General features: G+C 41.0%; 1 protein-coding gene across 18 annotated transcripts in view; it reads left to right on the top strand.

Moving 5' to 3' along the window:
• CFAP20DC (CFAP20 domain containing) overlaps positions 1–25,476 on the top strand; it is a 169,843-nt gene that overhangs the window by 43,356 nt on the left and 101,011 nt on the right. For 15 of the 18 annotated variants that reach the window (XR_012159748.2, XR_012159747.2, XR_012159750.2 and 12 more), the window contains 3 exons: positions 8,622–8,736; positions 12,440–12,596; positions 17,566–17,730. Coding sequence is in view for 15 of the 18 variants with exons in the window: in XM_073350929.2 (XP_073207030.1) it covers positions 8,622–8,736; positions 12,440–12,596; positions 17,566–17,730 (437 nt within the window). In the remaining 3 variants the exon portion in view is untranslated. The remainder of the gene's footprint in view (positions 1–8,621; positions 8,737–12,439; positions 12,597–17,565; positions 17,731–25,476) is intronic. The other 3 variants (XM_073350926.2, XM_073350925.2, XM_073350937.2) reach the window with 1 other exon arrangement.

Below are 25,476 nucleotides of genomic sequence, written 5' to 3'. Positions count from 1 at the left end.
CCAATCAGGCCGCAGCTGGACCTATAAAGGGGCTGCTGGGCTGTAGCTTAGCTAGAGTCTCTCTCTGTGTTCAGAGAAGGGCCTGGCTGCAGGGACCTGAGGGGATACCTAGAGTGGAGCAGGGCTGAGGGGGAAAGGCCAGGGGAAACCCCCTGGAAACCCCCCCGGCTGCAAGGCCTAGATTAGGGCCTATTAGGCACTGTGGTTGCAAGGAGGCAGCCCACGGGTAGACAGAGGCATCAGGTCCAAACCCCTTTGCCTGTGATGAGTGGCTGATACACTGCAGTCTGCCCTGGGGAGTGGGGTTAGCAAAAGTAAATATATTGCAAGATTATTACTGGAAATTTTCAGTAGATAAGTCATTCATTCATATCAGCTGCCTTTTAACCTTATTGTGAACTCTTTAACACACACAAAAGACATGAGTCTGGTCACAGATATGACTACTTTGGTCAAAGATGTCTAATTTCAAATTGATTGTAAAGAGGACTTCTTTTTTTTTAAAAGCAGGTGAACTTAGAAAAGTGATCAATACTCCATTGGTTCTGTGAACAAGATGATGTACATAATACTAATATGCTTTGAGATGTTAGATATGATTGTTTGGCAAAACCTAGCTCTGCATATTATGTATATCTTCAATCTTTTACAAAATTATACACTCTTGTTTCCAGTAGCTTCCAAAAGCTGTGGAAATCTTTCCCATTGCTTTATGTGGTATATAGGCAGAGCTGCTACCATGTTGCTCAAGATGCTAAGACTAGTAGATTCCCAGTACACCAAAGCAACACATGCACAAATCCTTTTCAAACTCTCATTTAATAAACTGAAATGAGAGAGATGAATGTGAAGATGAATCTGAAGGAGTTAGTTTTCCCAGAAACACCAAACCCACATTACTGTTGATCTCAATATTTTCATTTTATATTAATAGGTTTGTAGCATCGACCATAACCTTATGGTCTTAAGTCCTGTGCCAGTGGTCAGTATCTGCCAAACCAAAACCAAATGTGTATTCTCCATTATGTTTTGCCAAAGATCCATTGTTTGTATCTCTATATGGGCATTCATGTGGCCACCATCACAGATGTATTTGAGCGCCTGATTATTTATATGTTTAAACATGCTGAAGGACTTTTGGGGATGTTTGTTTTACTTAAAAAATACAAAGCAGAGGACTAACGCAACATATTTTTGAGCTGATTTTTATAGTACTAAAAATATATGCTTCCAGTTGCAGAAAATGAAACTACATAGTAATGTTCCTTCAGAAAGTTAGATTAGATCTCTCTAAAATCTGCTTATCATTCAAATGGGAGATAAGTTAGTAAAATGCTGTCAGAACTGTATAGCCGTCTACATTATATTCTCAAGTTTTAAAAATATTAATCATTTGACCATAAACCTGTTTTAACAGAAACCTTTCCTGTGACTTTTACATTTAACAGATTCCTGAAACTGTCTGATTTAATATAGTAATTAATATTAATGAATTAATAGAACACTTTCTCTCCAAATTCAGTGATTATGAAAACTGTCAGAGTATATGTGGTAAAGCTGCATTGATAATTTCACAGGGCCACCTTTTTTTTTTTATTTTTATTTTTTTTTTATTTTAAATCTGCCCAGCCCCATTCTCCACTTGGTTCCTTTGCCTCTGGCAGCCTCCCCAAGGTCTCAGTAATGCACCCACTCCCTTTGTATGTTTTATGCCCTCCATAATCATCCTGCCATAGCCTCTTCCCGAGACCAGCTCTTCAAAGTCCCCATACAGTTTCCAAACAGTATAGCTTGAAGAGTTACAGCCTTGGTTCGTGCTATCAGCATGTACTCAAAATGTGATTCAATTACAACTCATATGTTCAGTGAAGAATTATTGCATGTAAGCAAGTACGCTCTCTTCCCCCACTCTCCTCCTGCATAAATAACCCTTACTCTAAACGTACATAGTATGGCTCAGCACAGGTAGTAGAATTTGCCTTCAAGTAATCAGGGGGCTCTGTTCTCAAGGTAGTAAAGGTGGGGCACTAAAAAGGAAACCAGCTAGTAAAAGGAATTAAGTGTTTGGAGTTATTCATCAAAAGGCTTTACAATATACGAAGTTGTGAGAATAGTGATAACAACACCCTTACAGAAAATTACTCCTGTTTAGTAACTGTATCAGGGTCATGCTTTCAGGTCCTACCTTAAATTGATGTAATGGATTAAAAAAGCTTATAGGGAGGGTTCACAAATGCCCCCTCTTTTTGATTTCATAGTTGCGTGTATTCTCAAAGGGCTTCTATGTGTCAACTCCTTCTAGACACTCCGCTTTGTGGGATTTGAGTCTCTTTCTAAGACTTTCCACTGATGCTGTTTTTTTATGGATATTAATTTTTTTATTCTCTCAAGAATAGGTATGAGATCCATGGAGGAGAGATCTCATGATGTAAAGAACAAGGTGCCTATTTGTAACTGGAGTTCACTAGATCTGTCACTTATCAGCTATCTTGAGTATTTTAGTTTTAGGATTCTGATGGATTGTCAACACAACTACATCTGTGATAGGGACGGAACCAAATTGCTTTGGATTTTAGGTCTTCAAACAGCCAGTTAATGCATTATACAGCTTGTTGGGACATCAGGTTATACACAGTGCATAAAATAAGGCACTAAGTAAATATAAACTATTGCTGAATGAGAGAGTTGTGACTGTGACTTCACCTTTCTGTTCCTCGGTTTCTGTAAAATGGGGATGATGCTACTAACCTACCTTTTTATAAAGCACGTTATGATCTATGGGTGATGAGCTCATCTCTGGGTTAAGTGCTGTTAAAATATTAAAACTAAACATTTGTATCCTCATACCAATAATTCTAAAGTTTTACTAGCTGGCTCTCTATCGGATTTCAGAACAAAAGTTTCAAAGTTCTAAATGAACAGTGAATTATATGGGAGTTCCTTTTTCACATTAGTGAAAGAAGATTTGCTTTCACTACCTGCTAAGTTTCCATGTTGAGTCATTTAAAAAGAGAGGAAGCAGCTTCATATTTAGAACAAGTAAGTCTAATAAATGAAGCATCCGTTCAGCAGCCTAACATCAGCTTTTTTTCAAGTTCATTTAAGCCTTGAAGTGAACATTAACAAATGGCTGTAAATTATTGTCTATACAGTAGCAAAGTGAATAGGTAATCTGAGTAGATGAGTTTGTCTAGACTCATGGGTAGTCGCTCACCATTTACTCACATTCTCGCTATAGTTGCCATTGTGAGGAAAATAGTCACTCAAAGTTGAAGATATAAAATAGAATTGAAAATTGAATTGAAAAGTAATTTTACTTTCAAATGGTTTGCAAATGTAGATGTTAAGTGTGAAATGAATGTCGTTAATGACCATAGCTGGGAGAGTTATGCACCTGCTGATCACAGGAATATTATAAATGAGGTTGATTTTTTTTCTTGTTGACTACTTCATTTTTTTTTTCCCCTCAGCGTGGTCTCATTACTTTTCTATCACATGTATGACCCTTAAATATGAATACTCAAGCACAGACACAATAAAAACACATTAACTCTTATATGGCTTTTTTCATGAGTACAAGGAGCATAATGCAGATGTTTCTTGTGTTCATAGGCTTAACATGGGTTTTGTTTTTGATAGCAAAAATAAAGGCTGAGTTTCACAGTACGTACCATACAAGTAATTTTGCAAATAAGATTCCTAAATTCTAATCGCTCAGTATCTGCATTCTCCCAAATAAGAGCTTCTTGATGGATGTGTTAACTGTTCAGACCTCTCAGTTTAGTTATAGCCCGCAAAAAGTACTGTAATAAAAGTATAAAAAGCTATACTAAATCTTTAACAATTCCGTTTGTTTCCCAAAATAAATTACTTTGACAGCATATTAAGCAATGCCTGTTTCTCCAAGTCTACCTCTGACTGTTCAAATGTAGTCCCTGAACAGAATATAAATATGTATGTGTTGATTTACAATTTAGATCAAGAAAGAACAAATAATCTTCCGGTGTAATTATAATCACATCTCAGTGGATTACTGTTTATACCACAAATATGATCATGGAAACCATCACATTTAACTCTTGCATTTTACAGCTAATGGTATAAAATGGTCATCATTATCTAAATGACTGTGCTTTGCAGTGCACATTTGGATATCACGGAGTTGCACCCATGCCAATGGCTTCTTTATTGCTGCCGTAACATATTTCAGAAGGGAAAAGACATAAATGAATAAAACAGGATAAATTATTACTTTTAAACATATGTTGCAAACAAATCTTTAAAGATGTGGGGTACTATTATGTTTTTGTTGCCACTTATTTGGAAAAGTGTGAGTAACTTACTCATAGGCTCTCACTTTGATCCAGTCTTACTCACAATGTTTTGCCATTGGCTTCACAGGGAGCAGTACTCTCCATTGGGAATTGTGAAGTTAACTAAGTAAGTAAGATTGGGCTCTGTTCAAGTCAGTGGTGCCCAAGCTTTTCCTGTTGTGCCCCTCCCTTACCAATAATGGAATCAGTCCATGCTCCGCTTCCCCCCATTACTGATGTGGAATGCACCCTCAGCAGATGGCATGGATTGCACACTCAGCATCATTAATGATTTGGAGGATGGCGTGGATTGCACCCTCAGCAAGTTTGCAGATGACACTAAACTGGGAGGAGTGGTAGATATGCTGGAGGGTAGGGATATGATACAGAGGGACCTAGACAAATTAGGCCAAAAGAAATCTGAGGTTCAACAAGGACAAGTGCAGAGTCCTGCACTTAGGATGGAAGAATCCCATGCACTGCTACAGACTAGGGACCGAATGGCTAGGCAGCAGTTCTGCAGAAAAGGGCCTAGGGGTTACAGTGGACAAGAAGCTGGATATGAGTCAACAGTGTGGCCTTATTGCCAAGAAAGCTAATGGCATTTTGGGCTGAATAAGTAGGACCATTGCCTGCAGATCGAGGGACGTGATCATTCCCCTCTATTCGGCATTGGTGAGGCCTCATCTGGAGTACTGTGTCTAGTTTTGGGCCCCACACTACAAGAAGGATGCAGAAAAATTGGAAAGCATCCAGCAGAGGGCAACAAAAATGATTAGGGCGCTGGAGCACATGACTTATGAGGAGAGGCTGAGGGGAATGGGCATATTTAGTCTGAGGAAGAGAAGAATGAGGAGGGATTTGACTGCTGCTTTCAACTACCTGAAAGGGGGTTCCAAAGAGGATGGATCTAGACTGTTCTCAGTGGTAGCTGATGACAGAACAAGGAGTAATGGTCTCAAGTTGCAGTGGGGGAGGTTTAGGTTGGATATTAGGAAACACTGTTTCACTAGGAGGGTGGTGAAGCACTGGAATGGGTTACCTAGGGAGGTGGTGGAATCGCCTTCCTTAGAGGTTTAAGGTCAGGCTTGACAAAGCCCTGGCTGGGATGATTTAGTTAGGGATAGGTCCTGCTTTGAGCAGGGGGTTGGACTAGATGATCTCCTGAGATCCCCTCCAACCCTGAGATTCTATGGACAGTTTGCTCAGCGGAGGAGCTTGGGCTGAAGGAGGAGCTGGGTCTAGAGGCACTGCTGGGCTGGGGGTGGAGAGGTATGAGGGCATAGCTGAGCTGGGAATGGAGCAGGAGGTGGAGTGAGCTGCAGCTGGGGCACAGAGCTGGGCTGGGGGTGGCACAGAACTGTGGCGGAGCTCGGTGATGGTCCCTCCTGCCCACTGTGGGGGCTGGCCCAAGCCCTGCCATGTGCCCCCCCAAGGGGGGGGCACCCCACAGTTTGGGAACCACTGGTTTAAGTAATAAGAAAAGGAGTACTTGTGGCACCTTAGAGACTAACCAATTTATTTGAGCATAAGCTTTCGTGAGCTACAGCTCACTTCATCGGATGCATACTGTGGAAACTGCAGAAGACATTATATACACAGAGACCATGAAACAATACCTCCTCCCACCCCACTCTCCTGTTGGTAATAGCTTATCTAAAGTGATCACTCTCCTTACAATGTGTATGATAATCAAGGTGGGCCATTTCCAGCACAAATCCAGGTTTTCTCACCCTCCGCCCCTCCCCCCCCCCCCCCCACACACACACAAACTCACTCTTCTGCTGGTAATAGCCCATCCAAAGTGACCACTCTCTTTACAATGCGTATGATAATTAAGGTGGACCATTTCCAGCACAAATCCAGGTTTTCTCACCCCCCCCCCCTTTTTCCAAAAACCACACACACAAACTCACTCTCCTGCTGAAGTAATGCAGTCATTACAGCTAGTGGCCTCTCCTATTAGTTGCTCGACTGTAGACACCAACAACCTGATCTTATGTAAGCCAATGGAAGCTAGGCTTACATAAAAGTACCTCCAGCCAAACAACAAGAACAGCAAGGGTGTGAATTCTGCTTTCCCAACCCATAAGTGTAGCTCCTTTCTCTGTGATGGATGGGGTTCTGTGGGGGCTGCTGCAGAGGGAGCAGCTTCTGGTGAGGTTACAAAACTATTCTAGGAAGAGAGAAGGTCAACAAATACGATTAGGTGTATGGAACAGCTTCCATATCAGGAGAGATTAAAAACACTGGGACTTTTCAGCTTGGGAAAGAAATGACTAAGAGGATATGATAGAGGTCTATAAAATTTTGACTGGTGTGGAGAAAGTGAATAAAGAAATGTTGTTTACTCCTTCATACAACACAAGAACTAGAGGTCACCCAATGAAATTAATATGCAGTAGGCTTAGAACAAACATCTTCATGCAACACACAGTCAACCTGTGGAACTTGTTGCCAGTGGATGCCATGAAGGCCCAAACTATAAGAAGGTTCAAATAAGAACTAGATAAGTTCATGGAGGATAGGTCCATCGGTGGCTATTAGCCAGGATGGTCAGGGATGCAACACCATATTCTGAGAGTTCCTAGCCTCTCTGTCAGAAGCTGGGAGTGGACGACAGGGGATGGATCGCTCAATGATCCTTCTGTTCATTCCCTCTGAAGCACCTGGCATTTGCCACTGTAGAAAGACAGGGTACTGGGGTAGATGGACCATTGGTCTGGCCTGGTATGGCTGTTCTCATGTTCTTAGACCAGAACTATTTTAAGAGAGAGAATTATCTATATATGAATCATTGAAACTTGGACAAGGATGTCACACCTTTTGGATATTTCTTTAGTGGGGACTACTTACTAACATTCTCAATGTTGCAGTGAGGCTGCAGCATCCGTATCAAGCCCAGTAGCACTATTATAACTGCTACCATCATGGCATGGTGAGAGATGGGGTTTGCCATCACACTATTAGGCCTTCTCTTCACTGAACCCGAGAGATGGTCTAACCTGAGGAGAAGGCAGTTCTATTTACACTAGGGAAATTTTTCAAAAGTTGCCCAGCATTCCTAACGTTATGTTCAGAGTCACTATACAGATTTATCTTATTCCACTGCCAATGTCTGAAGAACAGGCTGAGGTTCAGACGGCTGAAGGCTCTCGCAGTTCTGAGGGAGCTGATAGGTTTTAGTTTACCTTGGGAAGGTTGTCTTCACCACTAACAAAGAGCTAGAAACTGTAGTCTTTTTTTTTTTGTAAAATCAAAGCCTAAATTTTGCAGAACAGAAGGGAAAGACCTGACACATGTGAGGGACAGTTTCTTACCATTTGAAACTGTTACACTGCATTTAGATTTCACATTTACTAAGTAGGTTTAAAAAGAAAAAAAATCAAACTCTAAACATTGATTGAAAGTTGACAGAGAGAATGAATCGTCATCTTCTTAGGGGGGCTGTAAATTTTAGAAAATTATCAGTCTGATAGAAATAAAGGTGTTTTAAAATATCAAATGAATTAATCCTGATTTCCAGGTATAAAATATAGCCTTTAAGGTAACATCAGTTCTCAGTATAACAGTGTGGGACAGGTAGGATATATTAAGCCTGTTCTGTTACACCTGAGACCTGAAGGAAGCAGAACATAAAAATGAGCCTCTTTATCAATTTTAAGCAAACCTAAGCTTTGATCATGGCTGTGGTCTAAACCTATTACAGATGTTCAAATTCAGTCTCCTTGGTGTCACTGGGAGATGACCTGAATAGTGAGCAATAAACTTATTTATTATCATTCAAGTTTAGAGATATGTGCTGAGGAAGTGAAACTGGCAGACAATGTTTTGTCTATCTTTAAGCCAACAAAGAGCCTATATAAAATGACAGGTGCATTTTTAGGAAAAGAAAGCCCATAATGTTTTCCTATTTAGTAGGTGACAGTGTGTCCCAAGATAACACAAGCTTAAGGGACCAAAATAAGCATCATTATTAGAGGCTAGTGGCTTCTGAGTTCATACAAATTGAATTCTTTCATAGGCTGAAGGGCTGTGGAAATCCAGCGAAGAGTGTAGAGCTCTGAAATAAAATTAACATGTAAAGTGATTTTATATATGCAGGTCTGTAGCCACTAAGTTTGAATTTGAGAAAAATCCTATTACTTATCTTGTAAAAGAGAGAATTCTTAAATTCCCCATTTGCTATCCCTGATATAAAGGTTCTGCATATGAATAAAAGTTTTCTGTGGTTGCCCAAAGATAGAGGTTATTGAATTGACCAAGATCCATTTCTTCTCATTTCCCCCCCCCCCTTTCTCTTTACAGGGTAACTGATTTAGGAAACATTAAAAGAAGATTGTATTTATCAACGGTCCATAAGGAGTTGTCTGTAACCCCTCTGCATGCAAAACTTCCTCTTTTTATGATCAAACGCAAAATAGTAGGTATCTTGGATATGTTACTTAAAGTACGGTTGAACAGAATATTTCTGTTTGTATCAGAAGACTTAATATATATATTTTATTTTATCAGGTCTGTAAAGCACGCGCGCGCGCTCTCTCTCACTTTACAGTCCTCATAAAATCCTGTTGATTCAAGACACTTGAAAGAGAGCTTTGTCTAACTGAACAGATACGCTTGCATACGCACCAGATATTGCATACGTGTAGATATTTTTATGTATAACTGTTCTCTACTTGATATCAGAACTGCTTATAGTGTGGAAGAGAAGAATCTGAGTTCTGTCTCCCTTACCACTATGAAGATCTGAGTGATAATCAAAATCTGAGGAGGCTGTGGATCTGTTATAATTGGTGCCCTATATCTATTGTAAAAACTTTGCCTCTTCCTATTCTCTCACAATCCATTTATTTTTTGGTGCTTTCTCTCTTCTCACAGATTTCTTCATCCCCTCTCTCTGTCTGTCTTCTCATAGCTACTGGCTAGTCCTATTCATGACCTTCTCTGCATATAAACCCACAACCATCTCGTCTCCTTACTACCCTGGACTCCCTTCTTGTCCTTTAGGCTCTGTTTTCTCTAACTGCTGTCTGTTGCTGCTGTCTGTCCTCCCACCTGCTGTCCTTCCCTTCCAATACATTTGGAATTCGTGCTCCGTTTCCAAGCTCTCTGCCATTCATGACCTATTGATCTCTTACAAGCTCCATCTCCTTAAGGTGACCAGATGTCCCAATTTTATAGGGACAGTCTGGATATTTGGGGCTTTTTTATATGGACTCCTATTACCTGCCACCCCCTGTCCCAATTTTTCACACTTGCTATCTGGTCACCCTACATCTCCTCAACATTGCTGAAACATGGTTTTCCTTACTGATTCTGTTTCATTGGCAGCCCTCCATTTCTCTCTCACCCTCACCTGAAGTTAACTTTATCACCTTTAGTGGAACTCCGACTAAGCATTAGCGCCTATTTTGAAATGTCACTTATTTTTACATAGAATTCTACACAGGTAGCTACAGGATATAAGACATAAGAAAAAATATTTCATAGAGAACTCTAAAATTAAGGGGTTATTTTATTATCATTTAGTTGAAGACAGTTATGTTAATTTCTACTTCTAACTTCCCGTAGTTTTCTACTTTCTGGCAAGAGCTGTTTTTAAGAACAGAATATGTACCAGGCCATACCACTGAAGTAGTCATTAATTCAAGATCCATTGAAATAAATTATTTTTCTTCAATACCATTTCAATTAGTTGGTCTTGGTGTCAGGCTAACACTAATGTGTCAAGACTAAAGTATGCATTAATGTACAGTAAATTAAATTCAATCAGAATATGAACTTCAATTACAGGGTTTCATTCAGATAATAAATCTTTCATCAAAGATCTGACTCAATATTCTGATCAAATACAATGACAAAATGTTTTAATAACCTTAACCTCTGACAGCCAAGAATTTGCTTGTTCAAGAATGGGTCTGAACTCTGTGAGCATCGTGAGTACTTAACCATTTTTTTAAAAATCTGATGGTTAGCTGCCTGTTAATTGTAGCAGATATTTAAAGAGGGGCATGTTTGTTTTTAGTAATAAAAGGTTGCTTTTCTCCATGGCCAAGGTTGCATGACTTCTTTTTAAAAAAATTTATATAGATGCTGGTAATTAATAGTGATATCTACTGTGTTCAAATGTAAACCCCAATATTTTTATTGAACTTTTAGTCCCTTAACATCTAACTCTTATATCGTACTTTTCATCTGTCAATCTCAAAACACATTGCAAAGGAGTAAGTATCATTTATCACCATTTTAAAGATGGGCAAACTAAGACACAGTGAAGTGACTTGCCCAAGGTCAAGCCAGTTGGCCAGTGGCAGAGCTGGGAATAGAAGCCAGGTCTCCTGAGTCCCAGTCCTGAACCCTGCACAGCTCTATCCACTAGGGATTGTATTTTTGTCATGTGTAATTCAGTGCTGTTTCCAAACACTTCTTCTTTTGTGTTGAAACCAGATGTAATGTGCCTTACATTCTCATACATAGGCATCCTGCAGTGCCATTTTTACAAATGATTGCAGTTCTTCAGCAAGGCGACTGCGCCAGTAGTAGACTTAGAAATGTCCGTTATAATTTAAAATTGTGTTTTCATTAACTTGCACAGTTTATTCCTAATATATATTTCTGACCTTTTTGAACTTTCAGATTCAGGAGCAGAAAAATAATGGATGCAGTTTTCTTTTAAAACTACTTGGGATTAAATTAATTTGTGCACTGAATTCCCCCCCACCATATGTTTTACATTTGGCATGTAGATACTGGGGGTTTTTTTATTTATATATAATAGGACCTTTTTAAATTCTATTTTTCTAGGGAAATACTGATTTTCATTATGTTCAACATGATGTATGTTCAACTACTTGTCTGTACTGTACAAAAATCAACTTTATGCACAGATGTTAAGTTCTCTTAGAATGAAATTGAACCTGACAAAAGTGCAGAAGCTATTGGAGTAATATAAGAGACTAGTGCCATAATACAATTTTTGGCTGTCTATTCTTCCACTCGGTAAAAAAAAAAAAAAATCACCAAGGTCTTGTTTGTACTAAGAAATTGCATTGTAGTTAAACACTATTTAACACTGGTTTTAACCATCCAGTTAGCTAACATAATGCTGACCTTGACTTTGCAGAATGTAGACAAGAACAGGACAAGTTCAGTATTGTGTCATAACTATCTAACATGATGCGGAACGTAACTTGTTGTTAAAGTCGTGGGTGTCACTGTGTTAGCTAACTAAATAGTTTTAAAAAATTGTTTAAATATAGTACAGTTTCCTAATGCAGACAGACTACTAGTCACCGTGTACCATTGTTTTGGAGGATGTGAGGGGACAGCACCTCTTGCAATTCATGGGGAGAAATCTTGATATAAGAAGTTACCAAAGTTTTTAAGCACAGTCTATAAAAGTAGTTAAAAAGCTACAGTGAAATTAAACAACCTTTAAAGTATTGAAAGTAGCCAAACTTTGTATCCAAACACTTGCAGTTAACAAATGCTTCTCATAATTTGCTTCTCCAGTTGTGTCTGCAAAAATATCTTTGTGAGGATACCCTGGATAATTGTGCTCATTTGAGCATGCAGTCACCAATTTTATATATGCAATTACTAGTTTGTATATATAAATGACTGTTGCATGTGTAACTACCGCAATGGTAACAGATTATTTTTAAAATAGTGAAATATTATGCATAAAGGAAAACTGTCAGTGAGTCCAATCCCGTACTGCAAGTTTAGTTAGCAGAGAACTAGACAGTCTTCAAATATGTTAAAGGTTGTTAAGAGGATCATGATCAATTGTTCTCCATGAAGGTAGGACAATTAGTAATGGGCTTAATCTGCAGGAAGGGAGATTTAAGATATTAAAAAAACCCTTTCTAACTGTAAGGATAGTTAAGCACTGGAATAGGTTTCTGGTTGTGGAATCCCTGTCACTGGAGGTTTTTAAGAATAGATTAGACAAACATGCAAGTGGTCATCTAGGTATGCTATAGCACCTCAGCACAGGTTTTGGACTAGATAACCTCTCGAGGTCCCTGCCAGCCCTAAATTACTATGTTTCTATCATTTTTACTACACTGCAATAGTTTATGTAAGGATTGCACTAAAAATATTTTGTTTCTTTATTCTAGTGGTGCAATTTGTGCATTGACTTGGTAGCATTCACCAGTGAAATATTCAAAGGAGCTGTTTTCCAGTCTTTGGATGGAATTATCATCTCGGCTAACTGTAAACTGAGAAAGATCTTCACTTTGAAATCAAAGCCTCAAGATACAGCTGAGGAAGATGGTGTGTTACAGATGATATTATGCTATCTCAGTCATTACTGTTCATATTGTAAAAACAAAAGCTCCTTGACCACAATCTTTGAATTAATCATTTTGAGAAATTATGTGATTTCATGAAAACTGAAGTGTGTTTAGGTCATACACATCTAGTCTTCTTGGACAATAGATGATGTCAGGTAAATGTAGCTATGTACATTTTATAGAGTGCCAGCTTCATGAACACTGTTGTGTGGGAAAGGTCTCCTCTTTGGTTTAGAATGCCTTTTTAAAACTTTTCTGGCAAAACTCTATGTGGAGTTGTTTTATCATGTCGATTGGTAAATTGCTTAATTATCAGTGGCTGCTTCTGCTTGAAAAAAGGAGATGTCCTTCCCCAGGGTGGCTTCCAGTGAGGATGAAAAACATGTACATTAGCTGTACTCCAGCAGTTCCTCGATTACCTCTAGCTTGGAGATTTAACAGTTGATGAAGGCTTTCTTCTTTAAACAATCCAAGGAAATGTTAGCTGGGAGACTGCAAGTCACTGTTCTACTTCCTGATGATTTTAAGTTGCATTAAACAGAGAGGTTTTAAACAGTCGTAGATTATTAAAATTCTAATGGCAATTTGATGCCATCTTCTCATGGCAAAGAATCTAATGAGAACTGAAAGTGGCCCAATGTGGAATCTACTCTTCTCATAAAGACTGCAAGAAAGGTAAATTATACAAATGAAAGATACTGAATGACCACAGATACTACATGATCCCTGTTGCCATAGTATCTGAGTGCCCCACAGTCTTTATTGGGTTTGTCTTCAAAATATCCTTGTTAGTTAAGGAAGTCTTATTCTCCACATCTTACAGGTGAGGAACAGAGACTGAATTACTTTCTCAAGGTCACTCAGGAATTCCATAGTGGAGCAAGACATTGAACCCAGGTCTCTAGAATCCTAGGCTAGCACCCTAACCATTAGACTGTCATTTGCCTGATGAGACAGATTCATCCCTATACCACACCCAGCACCAGTACAAGGATGGCTGGGAGACAACTTGCACCTCCCCTATTTAGGGTCTGCGCATGGCCAATTTTGCCTCTTATGCAGGCTAGAGCATGGGCCTTGTTGCGCTGGCATCTATGGCCTATTGCGGTGACTTCTATTTCTACACCAACACCAAAAAAATCGCTTTTTCCATTAGTTTGTCCACAGCCTACCACAGAACACCCCCTATTAATTATGTATTGGGTACCACCATTCTACTTGGCCTTGCACTAAACCTAGAAGAAAATAGGGTCCCTGCCACAGGATGTTACAGTATAAATTGGATACATGGTACCCCAGATAACAAGATGACCAGTTCCAAACCAATATAGATACCAGTAGATATTAGGAATTTATTATATAGAGTTATGTATCGTAAGTTTCTTTGGGGACTAACACTGAAGGACTTCATGTAAGAATTTTCAGAGTAACAGCTGTGTTAGTCTGTATTTGCAAAAAGAAAAGGAGTACTTGTGGCACCTTAGAGACGAACCAATTTATTTGAGCATAAGCTTTCGTGAGCTACAGCTCACTTCATCGGATGCATCCGATGAAGTGAGCTGTAGCTCACGAAAGCTTATGCTCAAATAAATAGGTTCGTCTCTAAGGTGCCACAAGTACTCCTTTTCTTCATGTAAGAAGTGTATTTTCAGGAGGGATATGGAGAGAAGGCACTTGATTGCTGTACTAGAAAAGTGTTCCATGCAGAAGGGGAGAAGATATACAGAGAACATTAGGAGAGGGATTCAAAGGGAGAGGCCAAGTAAATGACTTGGGAGCAGGAAGAAATGTTCATACAGATTTAGGGTGGATTTTCAAAAGCATTCTGAGCATTAAGTAGCTGATTCCTAGTGACTTTTAGTGGGAGTTTGGAACAATGCAATCTACTTTTTAGGACTGAAATAGGAAGTCTCTGCACGTCTGGCTCCTGCCCATTGGTGAGGCTCTCTCCCTTGCTTTCACAGATGTGCAAAATACAGCAAGCAGTTATCATTCAAGGTATATATTGCTTGGCAGCTTTCAGCCTACTCATGAGAAAATACCATCTTCTTTTCAGCCTTCCAAATGCACACTCTGCTGTCATTCTGCAGCTACTCAGGTTGTAGATGAACAAGCCCTTTGTGCTGTCCAAATGTCCAGTAAAAAACTACATAAGCCAGGGAAACAAAGTGTAAACTTGGTCTCTCAGAATGAGAGTGGGAATCACAACACCATTAATGTCCATAGTGGTCCTATAAGCAAAAATTCCTTTTTTCATTAAAGAAAATGGGTGAGAGTTTCAAAAGATCTGAGCATCATGGAACTTTCCAGACCACCCAACGTTGTTGGTCAGCCTGTTTTGGTGATCAACCAGGCCTTAGAGCAACATGGAGAAATGCTGGGGTTTTTGTATGATATGTGAAGCCTGTGGAGAGCAAGACGAATAGGCATATGGGTCTCATCAGAGGCTGCAGTACAGTTTGGGTACCCCAACCCTGCAAATCCATCAGTCTCCTGTGCATTGCCAAGCTTTATGACCCCCACTATCAGCACCTTCTTTAGAGCAGCACACACCTCTTCGACAACAGCCCTGGCAGTCAATATACCAGTAGCAAATTGGTTAGCTACTGACTGGTAGCAACTGGAAGTGGCGAGCTGCCAGTTGGCAATGGCCACATGCTTCTCCACGCAGAGAGGAGTGTTCAGGTGAGCTCCATCCAGACGTATTGGAAAGTACCTGCTGTTCGCCTGAAATTCTGGCATCACCGCTGGTCATCTCTGGACTGCATCGCTATCCTCTCCCAGCACTGCCAGCTGCCTTTCTAAAAGATATGCTCTAGATCAAACAAAAGTTATGCACTTGTAATGTGTCTGGATAACAAACTAGCAACTTCGTTTTTTTAAAAAGTTGCTATTGTGGGGGGTTCACAATTTCTTCATCCAGACCTAAGCATTAAAGTAAAAAATAATTTATCTTTACGAAAGGAAGAGGTAGAGTTTGAAACACTGACTCCCATTTTTTAACCAGCATTTTCCAGATGCAACTGCTGCAGGGCTCTCTATACAGAACTACATCATGAATCTACACAGAAGTGTAGTTCTGTATAGAGAGCCCTGCAGTACTCCAGCCTACTGTACCCCTTTCAGGATGCTGATTTGTCTTATGTACTCCAACTCTCACCTCACTGAAAAACTACTTGCTTACAAAATTAGAAATTAAAAATAACAAAAGTGTCACAGCAGACTATTACTGAAAAATTGCTTACTTTCTCATTTTTTGCCATATGATTTGTGATGGGGCAAGGCCAGATGGCTATAGAAAAGTAGTGGGAGATAGATATATTAGCTCCAGGCTAAACAAATCTCTGGTACCAGGATAAGTGAAATGGCAGCTGCTCCAGGTCAGTTAAGACACCTGGGGCCAATTAAGAACTTTCCAGAAGGCAGGGAGAAGGCTAGGTTGATTGGGAAACCTGAAGCCAATCAGGGGCTGGCTGAATCTAGTTAAAAGCCTCCCAGTCAGTCTGGTGGGTGTGCATGTCAGGAAGGGAGGAAGTTGTGCTGTTGGAGAGGCTGAGTAGTACACACCATATCAGGCACAAGGAAAGAGGCCCTGAGGTAAGGGTGAAGTGGAGCTTGAGGAATTGAGGGCTGCTGTGGGGGAAGTAGCCCAGGGAATTGTACATGTCATGTTTCTAAAAGGTCAGCTACCATAGCTGATACTATTAGGGTCCCTGTGCTGGAGCCCGGAGTAGAGCATGAGTCCGGGCTTCCCCCCGCCCCCCTTTGTCCCCTGATTAATCACTGAGACTGGGAGACAACAGAGACTGTGCAAGGAAGGATAACTTCTCCTCACCTCCCTCGCTGGCTTATGATGAAAATAGCTCAGTAGACTGTGACCTTTGTCTCTAGAGAGAGAAGGGTTACGTGGAGGGTTACAGTGAGCCTCTGAGGCTAGCAAAATCCACCAGGAAACACAGGACCCACAGAGGCAAGGACAGAGCTTTGTCACAGATTATAAAATAAATCAATTGGAATACATTTCAGTATGTATATAGAGCAGTATAAACAAGTCATTGTCTGTATGAAATTTTAGTTTGTACTGTCTTCGCTAGTGCTTTTTATGTAGCCTGTTGTAAAACTAGGCAAATATCTAAAGGAGTTGATGTACCCCCTGGAAGACATCTGCGTACCCCCAGAGGCATGCATGCCCCTGGCTGAGAACCACTGGTGTAGAAGGTGGTTTAGTTAGGTATTTCGACATCTCTATGGCCTTAATTGTGGAAACTACTAACTGGGAGCACAAAAACAGACCCAGTTAATCAAGGTGGAAAATTTGGCTATTAGCATCTGTAGAACAAACATTTCCTAGTAAATCTAAATTGTTTCAGGGTATAGTTGCATCTTCCTAATCTGCTCACACACCTTTTTTATTGTTAAAATAAACTAATAAAAACTACTGTTTGTACCTACCTGAGCTAAGTTTAATACTAGAGTTTTGCAGTATTTACTAGCAATTCAATATTTGATACTTTAGCAATTGTACCAGCGATCAGTGCAGTATTCTGATGCGCAGCATGTCTGAAAATCAGAAAACTGAAGTATTAGAACGGAAACTAAACGTTTGTCAAAATAATGAACAAAGAACATTTTGTGACCATAGCTTTGTTTACTTACTAAACCACGGAATTCATTTACTCACCGTGGCTATCCCAGTTATTTGCACAAGCTAGAAAGTTTAACTAGTTAACATTTGGGCCCTAATCAACTTGACAGTGTTGTTTTAGAATTAACAAGAACATTCTTTGAAAAATCTATAGTTGCACAAGCTTTTCAGTGACTACGATGTGTTATAAATATGTCCAATCACATAAACTGGCCTTTATAGCCCAAGTAACAAATAATTTAATCCTACTGCATTTCTGACCACGTTAGTTATAAAAAAGTGAAGCCTTTGTCTTTAATTCCAGATATATTTGGTCTTCCATTCACAGCTAATGACCCCACAGATACTATTCCTCGAACCTGCCAGGTAAATACAGATGTGCCACAAGTCACACAACTGCTGAACATGACTAAACTTCGCCAACCAGAAATAAGATTTGGAGGTCGTCCCTTAACTTCATCAGAATCAGGTATACTGTCTTACTAAAATTACTCTGTGTGTGTGTGTGTGTGAGAGAGAGAGAGTAATATAATGTGCATACAGTTTGATGTGTCCTATAACACATTTTAAGGGTCCAGTTTTCTCACCTAGGCACCAGTTGTACATGCCTAAAATTGTATGCACACACAAATGCACCTACATTTTGTAGGTGCAAGGATGCATACAGACTTAAAGAATTCTAACACGCATGCTTGCAAAGTCCTGGGATTTAGAAGCACAAAACCCATTAGAATGAGTTTTTGTAGGTGGAAATTCTAATGTTTGTATGCTCAGTTGTTAGAATTTTACAAGTGTACACATGGGTGTTTTGCCAGTAGAATAACAAAGCATCTGGAAGATCATAGAAGATTAAGGTTGGAAGAGACTTCAGGAGGTCATCTAGTCCAACCCCCTGCTCAAAGCAGGACCAACACCAACTAAATCATCCCAGTCGGGTCTTTGTCAAGTCGGGCCTTAAAAACCTCTAAGGATTGAGATTCCACCACCTCCCTAGGTAACCCATTCCAGTGCTTCACCACCCTCCTAGTGAAACAGTGTTTCCTAATATCCAACCTAGACCTCCCCCACTGCAACTTGAGACCATTGTTCCTTGTTGTGTCATCTCCCACCACTGAGAACAGCCAAGCTTCATCCTCTTTGGACCCCCCCCCCCAGGTAGTTGAAGGCTGCTATGAAATCCCCCCTCACTCTTCTCTTCTGCAGACTGAACAAGCTCAGTTCCCTCAGCTTCTCCTCGTAAGTCACAGTCACTGCTCACTAATCCTTTTTGTTGCCCTCTGCTAGATTATCTCCAATTTGTCCACATCCTTTCTGTAGTGGGGGGCCCAAAACTGGATGCAAAACTCCAGGTGTGGCCTGACCAGTGCTGAATAGAGGGGGAATAATCACTTCCCTCAGTCTGCTGGCAATGCTCCTACTAATGCAGGCCAATATGCCATTAGCCTTCTTGGCAACAAGGGCACACTGCTGACTCATATCCAGCTTCTCGTCCACTGTAATCCCCAGGTCCTTTTCTGCAGAACTGCCACTTAGCCATTCGGTCCCTAGTCTGTAGCGGTGCGTGGGATTCTTCCATCCTAAGTGCAGGACTCTGCACTTGTCCTTGTTGAACCTCATCAGATTTCTTTTGGCCCAATCCTCCAATTTGTCTACGTCACTCTGGATCCTATCCCTACCCTACAGCGTATCTACCTCTCCCCCCAGCTTAGTGTCATCCACAAACTTGCTGAGGGTGCAATCCACCCCATCATCCAGATCATTAACGAAGATGGTGAACAAAACCGGCCCCAGGACAAACCCCTGCGGCACTCCGCTTGATACTAGCTGTCAACTAGATATCGAGCCATTGGTCACTACGGGTTGTGCCCGACGATCTATCCACCTTATAGTCCATTCATTCAATCCATACTTCTTTATGAACTTCATGAACTGCTGTGTTTAACCAGCATGGATTCTGAAATGGAAAATCATTTCTCACTGATCTGTTAGAATTCTTTGAATGGGTCAGTAAAATAGTGCTTGAAGAAAAACTTTTTGACGTAATTTATTTAGACTTCTAAAAGACGTTCTGTGAGGTTCTGCAAAAAAGGCTAAAAGCTAATAAAGACTCTAAGTAATCACAGGGTGAGAGTGACAAAGTACTGTCTTAGATCAAGAACTGGCTAAGAGACAGAAAGCAAAGAGGATTCAATTTTCATCATGGCAAGATGTTAACAGAGGGGCCTCAAGATTCTAGGCTCGAGCCCGTGGTGGTGTTCAATATATTTATTAATGAACTGCAAAGGTGAGTGAATAATGAGGTAGTAAAATTTTCAGATGACATCATTTAGGTTGGTCAGAGCCAGAGAGGACTGCGAAGAACTTGAAAGAGACCTAAAAGAGCTTGGTGAACGGGCGACACAATGAAGCTCAGTGTCAATAAATGCAAAGTAATGCACATTGGAGGAAAAAAACTACTCTTATACTTTACTAGTTTCTAATTTAACTGTTGCAACCCAAGAAAGGGATCTGAGCATCATTATAAGCAGCTCAGTGAAAATGTCTGTTTAATGCACAGCTGCAGTCAAAAAAGCTAACAGGATGTTATGCTGCGTAAGCAATGGGATGGAGAACAATAGTAAAAATATTATAATGCCTTTATTTAAATCAATGGTGTATCCTTCCCTGGATTACTGTGTGCACATTGACCAGCCCATCTAAAAAAGAATATTGTGGAACTAAAGGGGTTCAGAGAAGAGCAACAGAATGATCAAAGACCTGGGTTAGCCAGTCTCTAACTCAAGAGTGGCCAACCTGAGCCTGAGAAAGAGAGCCAGAATTTACAAATGTATATTGCCAAAGAGCCACAGTAATACATCAGCAGCCCCTCATGAGCTCCCCCGTTCCCCCGCCCTCCCAGAGCCTCCTACCCACTGGCAGCCCTGCCGATCAGCGCCTGCCTCCCTCCCTCCGCACACCTCATGATCAGCTGTTTCGTGGCATGCAGGAGGCTCTGGGGGGGAGGGGGAGGAGTGAGGGCACAGCAGACTCGGGGGCGGGAAGGGGTGGAGTGGGGGCAGGGCCTGTAGCAGAACCAGGGTTGAGCAGTGAGCACCCCCCGGCACACTGGAAAGTTGGCGCCTGCAGCTCCAGCCCCGGGGTCGGTGCCTAGACAAGGAGCCGCATAGTAATCTCTGAAGAGCCGCATGTGCCCCAGAGCCCCAGGTTGGCCACCTCTGCTCTAACTATTAGAGATCAGGATGAGACCTATAATGGGGGAGCCAGATTGTTATGCCTACTTCGGGATTCTGCCCTCCTCTGAATCATATGGTTCTGGCCACTGTCAGAGTCAGGATACTGGACTAGATGGACCCTTGAAATGTTCCCTATGGCAGTCCCTATGTTAATATGTTTGCATCTGCAAAGTGCAGGGGTATGTATGCAAAATGTTGTGTATACCGAATGTGACAGGGTCGGGCCGGATGGCTACAGGAGAGTAATAAAAGGCAGATATATTAGCCCCAGGCTAAGTAGGTCCTTTTTCCCTGGGTAAAGTAACAGGGAAGGTTCCAGAACAATCAGGAACCTTCTGGAGACAATTAAGACAGACAGGCTGATTAGAACACCTGCAGCCAATCAAGAAACTGTTAGAATCAATTAAGGCAGGCTAATCAGGGCACCTGGGTTTAAAAAGGAATTCACTTCAGTTTGTGGTGTGCGTGTGAGGAGCTAGGAGCAAGAGGCACTAGGAGCTGAGAGTGAGAACACGGACTGTTGGAGGACTGAGGTGTACAAGCATTATCAGACACCAGGAGGAAGGTCCTATGGTGAGGATAAAGAAGGTGTTGGGAGGAGGCCATGGGAAGTAGCCCAGGAAGTTGTAGCTGTCACACAGCTGTTCCAGAAGGCACTCTAGACAGCGGCATTCCACAGGGCCCTGGGCTGGAACCCGGAGTAGAGGGCGGGCCCGGGTTCCCCCCAAACCTCCAAACTCCTGGTCAGACACAGGAGGAGTTGACCTGGACTGTGGGTTCCCAAAAATGGCCAAACTAAGGGCTGCTGTGAAGCGCCAAGGCGAGCAAATCCATCAATAAGCGCAAGACCCACCAAGGTAGAGGAGGAACTTTGTCACACCAAGTAGAGGTTAGGCTGCTGAAAAACTGAAATTGACTGCATTATTAATTAATTTTTTTTATACCTGAACTAAAAATTCTTGATCGAAATTGTAGTCGAGCTTGTCCATTGATAAGCAGATGTGCATCACTATGTGTCTTAGCGAGGATCTGAACACAGAATCGCATTAAATGATATCCTCCATTTCATTTCCTAAACACCTACACACGATTTAAATGCCATCTAAAGTATAGGCAGTATACCATATTCTGGTAATTGCTTTTCAGGCCAAATCCTGCTCCCACTGAAGTCAGTGGTAAAACTCACATTGACTCGAGAGGGAGCAAAAGTAGGCCCATGGTGGTGTACACTTTTATTATCCAAGAATAAAGACTGATTAGAATACAAACTTAAAAAACAGATGATCTTTGAATATAAATGTCTTCACTTGTACAATAGCATATGCTTGCATAAATTGTAACGTTTGCTTCCAAATGTACATGCAGTATGAGGAAAAAACAGAAAATACTGGCATGCACATTGCATGGGTCCTTTTTCAGGATTTTTATTTCATTAACAGATTACAGTTTTTCCAAAATTAAGAGCATGTTGTTGCTTCAAAATTGTCATGTAGGAGTAATTTTCTTGAATTACAAATAGAGATGTAACCTGTTCAAGAGCAAGAGTGTTTTGAATGTTTTCAATTAAATTAATAAAACCAGCATGTATCCAGTAAATCATTGTGTCCAATTTAACTAAAAATTTACACTGTTAATTCCTTCAATTCCCAACCCACATTAAGTAATGGCTGTCAGTCAATGTAGGACTGTAGGAAGTAATTTTTTTTTTCATTAATGAGACCTCAGTTTAATTGAACACAGAATCAAGTCTGGTTATTTAAATTGAGTAGTTCAACTCACTAATGACAAGATGTAGTGGTCCACTAAGCACAGCTCAAAACCAGTAATTTACTTAAAAATTAGTACTCTATTTGCCTGAGTGCTTTCATTTCCACAGCAGCAACATTGTGGGTTGTTTTTTTTCTTTGCTTTAAGTAAGGGCAGCCATGTTTCTTTTGGACTGTATGTCAATATGAAACAGGAAAGTATCCTGGAACATGTTATCTGGGCACCTCTTCTAAGAAATACAAGCAAGCTGTGTTTGCCGTAATGTGTTTTGAAACAAAGATGCATACAGTATGGGAAGATTCATATGTCCTCCTACAGCAGATTTTTATTCCAATTTTGTTCCAGTTTTCCCCGTCTCTTCACCTTTTTTATGAATTTATAAACTTTTCAGTAACCAGATAAGGTACTAAAAGATTATATCTGAGAAGTAGAACACATATCTTGGACGTCTAACATATTGAAAGCTAATGAAAATGAGGTAGGATCAGAGGCTAAAATAGGGAAAGAACAAGTTAAAAAATATTTAGACAAGTTAGCTGTCTTCAGGTCACCAGGGCCTGATGAAATGCATCCTAGAATACTCAAGGAGCTGACTGAAGAGATGTCTGAGCCATTAGTGATTATCTTTGAAAAGTCATGGAAGACGGGAGAGATTCCAGAAGACTGGAAAGGGGCAAACATAGTGCCAATCTATGAAAAGGGAAATAAGGACAACCCAGGGAATTACAGACCAGTCAGCTTAACTTCTGTACCCAGAAAGATAATGGAGCAAATAATTAAGCAATCAATTTGCAAACACCTAGAAGATAATAAGGTGATAAATAACAGTCAGCATGCAGAATTTCTCAAGAACAAATCCTGTCAAACCAACCTAATAGCTGTCTTTGACAGGGTAACAAGGCTTGTGGCTGGAGGGAAGCAGTAGATGTGTATAGTATATCTTGATTTTAGTAAGGCTTTTGATACTGTCTCACATGACCTTCTCAAAAACAAACTAGGGAAATGCAACCTAGATGGAGCTATTGTAAGGTGGGTGCATAACTGGTTGGAAAATGGTTCCCAGAGAGTAGTTATCAGTGGTTCACAGACAAGCTGGAAGGGCATATGAAGTGGGGTCCCGCAGGGATCAGTTCTGGGTCTGGTTCTGTTCAATATCTTCATCAGTGATTTAGATAATAGCATAGAGAGTACACTTATAAAGTTTGCAGGTGATACCATCGTGACCGAATCCTTAGGGTGAAGCCTGGGACTGTGGGACTGCTGTGCCCCCTTAACTCTCCAGCCTGAGCTGTCTCTCTCAGTGCTTTGTAGTCAAAAGCAGCAAACCGCTCCAGGCTCTGTTATCACACAGCACAACCATATGTGGAGCCCCACACCCAGCTAGATTGCATGAATGCTCCCAGAGCCACTCATGAAATCACACAGAGAAAGGCACCAGCCAAATCCCCCCAGCTCCCAGCCTCGTACCTCAGGAATATACCGTCTTGCACTGTTCAAGACCCTTTCTTGAGCAATGCAAGTTTATTAATTGGTTCACCACTTCAACAATGGAAAGTGGATATACACCAGCCTTTGTAAACCTGAGCAGATTTTCCAAGCAAATCAGGCAAACTCACTGATAAAGATACAGTAAAACAAGTTTATTGATCACAAAAGGTAAATTTTAAGTGATTGATAGGCAAAGTCAGAGTGGCTAGCCAAGGAGCAGCCCTGGACCCCACTGGACCCTCTGCGGGGCCAGCTGGGCCAGCAGCCCTAGACCCCATCATCTGCCAAGAATACTGTGGGACACCATATCAAAAGCTTTGCTAAAGTCAAGATTTATCACATCCACCGCTTTCCCCATATCCGCAGAGCCAGTTATCTCATCATAGAAGGCAATCAGGTTGGTCAGGCATGACTTGCCCTTGGTGAATCCATGTTGACTGTTCCTGATCATATTCCGCTCCTCCAAGTGCTTCAAAATGGATTCCTTAAGGACCTGCTCCATGATTTTTCCAGGGACTGAGCTGAGGCTGGCTGGTCTGTAGTTCCCCGGATTCTCCTTCTTCCCTTTTTTAACGATGGGCACTATTGGCCAGGTCCACAGTTCCTCAAAAAGCCTCGTGATTGGAGGGCACAAAGGTAAGACTCGTGGCATAAAGAGAGAATTCCTCTTCCGCATTGGTAGAAGACGAAACATTGTTGGGACAGGGACTAATAGGTCAAAAGAAATGCCAGACTTACAGCGGCAGTCATTTCTGTAACCATCCCTTGAACCTGCTTCACAATGGACTGAATGAACTACAAGAGCTCAGACAAGTTGATAGGCTGTACCCTGATGCCAACCAAACCCCCTTCCACCCTTCTCTTCTGGTTCCACTGCCCCCAGCAGTTATCAGGAGTAAGGGGTTCAGTCACACTAGTTTCACAGGTGAGACTGTCTGCTCTGGAGCAGCTGGAGTGGTCTCATGGAGTTTAGATTTCCTGCCCAGGGTGAAGTTGCTGTAACAGTAATGCTTGAAGCAGGAGCAAACTCTTGCAGCTGAGTGCTGCAGCACTTCAACTGTACTCTGCTTTCTTGCTGTCCCCTGCAGGAGAACAGTTCAGGGCAGACCTTTTGGGAGTTTCCTGACCGCACCACTGCTTGAGACTTATATCTGAAATTAGGGGAAAAAGGGTCAAGTAGGATGTGCACATCTGGAATCCTTCAGTGTTCAAGCTACTCTTAGTACCTAGATGTGTTCAGTACCCAGTTTAACAGCTTGTTCTAAAGAAGTTGCCACCTTTCCTGGCATTTGAACCAAACACAAGTCTGTCCTGTTCATGCATGCTCTTGATAATGTGGGAGAAGGGATGCTTCTAAAATTCCCTTTTAAACCGACTCCCTTTTATTTTAACCAAGGCTTATACTGTTTTCTTTAGACACAAAATGAATGCAGGTGATAGAAGAGTTTTGTGAGTAATGTCAGATGCTTTTGCAAATTCTTAACCTTTTGCCCTGTGCTGAATCAACTCTCAGTCAATGAGGGTTCATCTTACACTACTGAAGTTAATGGTAGTTTTTTTCATTTATTGTGTTCAGAGCAGGATTGGGCCCTTAATAGTTTTACTTGTTTAAACTGGTTTTTAACATCTTTTCATATGCAAGAATATTTATTTGAAAATCAGAGTAATATTCAAAGACAAATAATATTTGTAGTATTTTTTCCCTCAGAAATAGTCAAGCCAAAGTT

The sequence above is a fragment of the Lepidochelys kempii genome, chromosome 7 (assembly GCF_965140285.1).
Source record: "Lepidochelys kempii isolate rLepKem1 chromosome 7, rLepKem1.hap1, whole genome shotgun sequence".
NCBI classification, from domain to species: Eukaryota; Metazoa; Chordata; order Testudines; family Cheloniidae; genus Lepidochelys; species Lepidochelys kempii.
The sequence above is the reverse complement of the archived record's forward strand: the minus strand, read 5'-3'. Positions and strand labels throughout refer to the sequence as shown.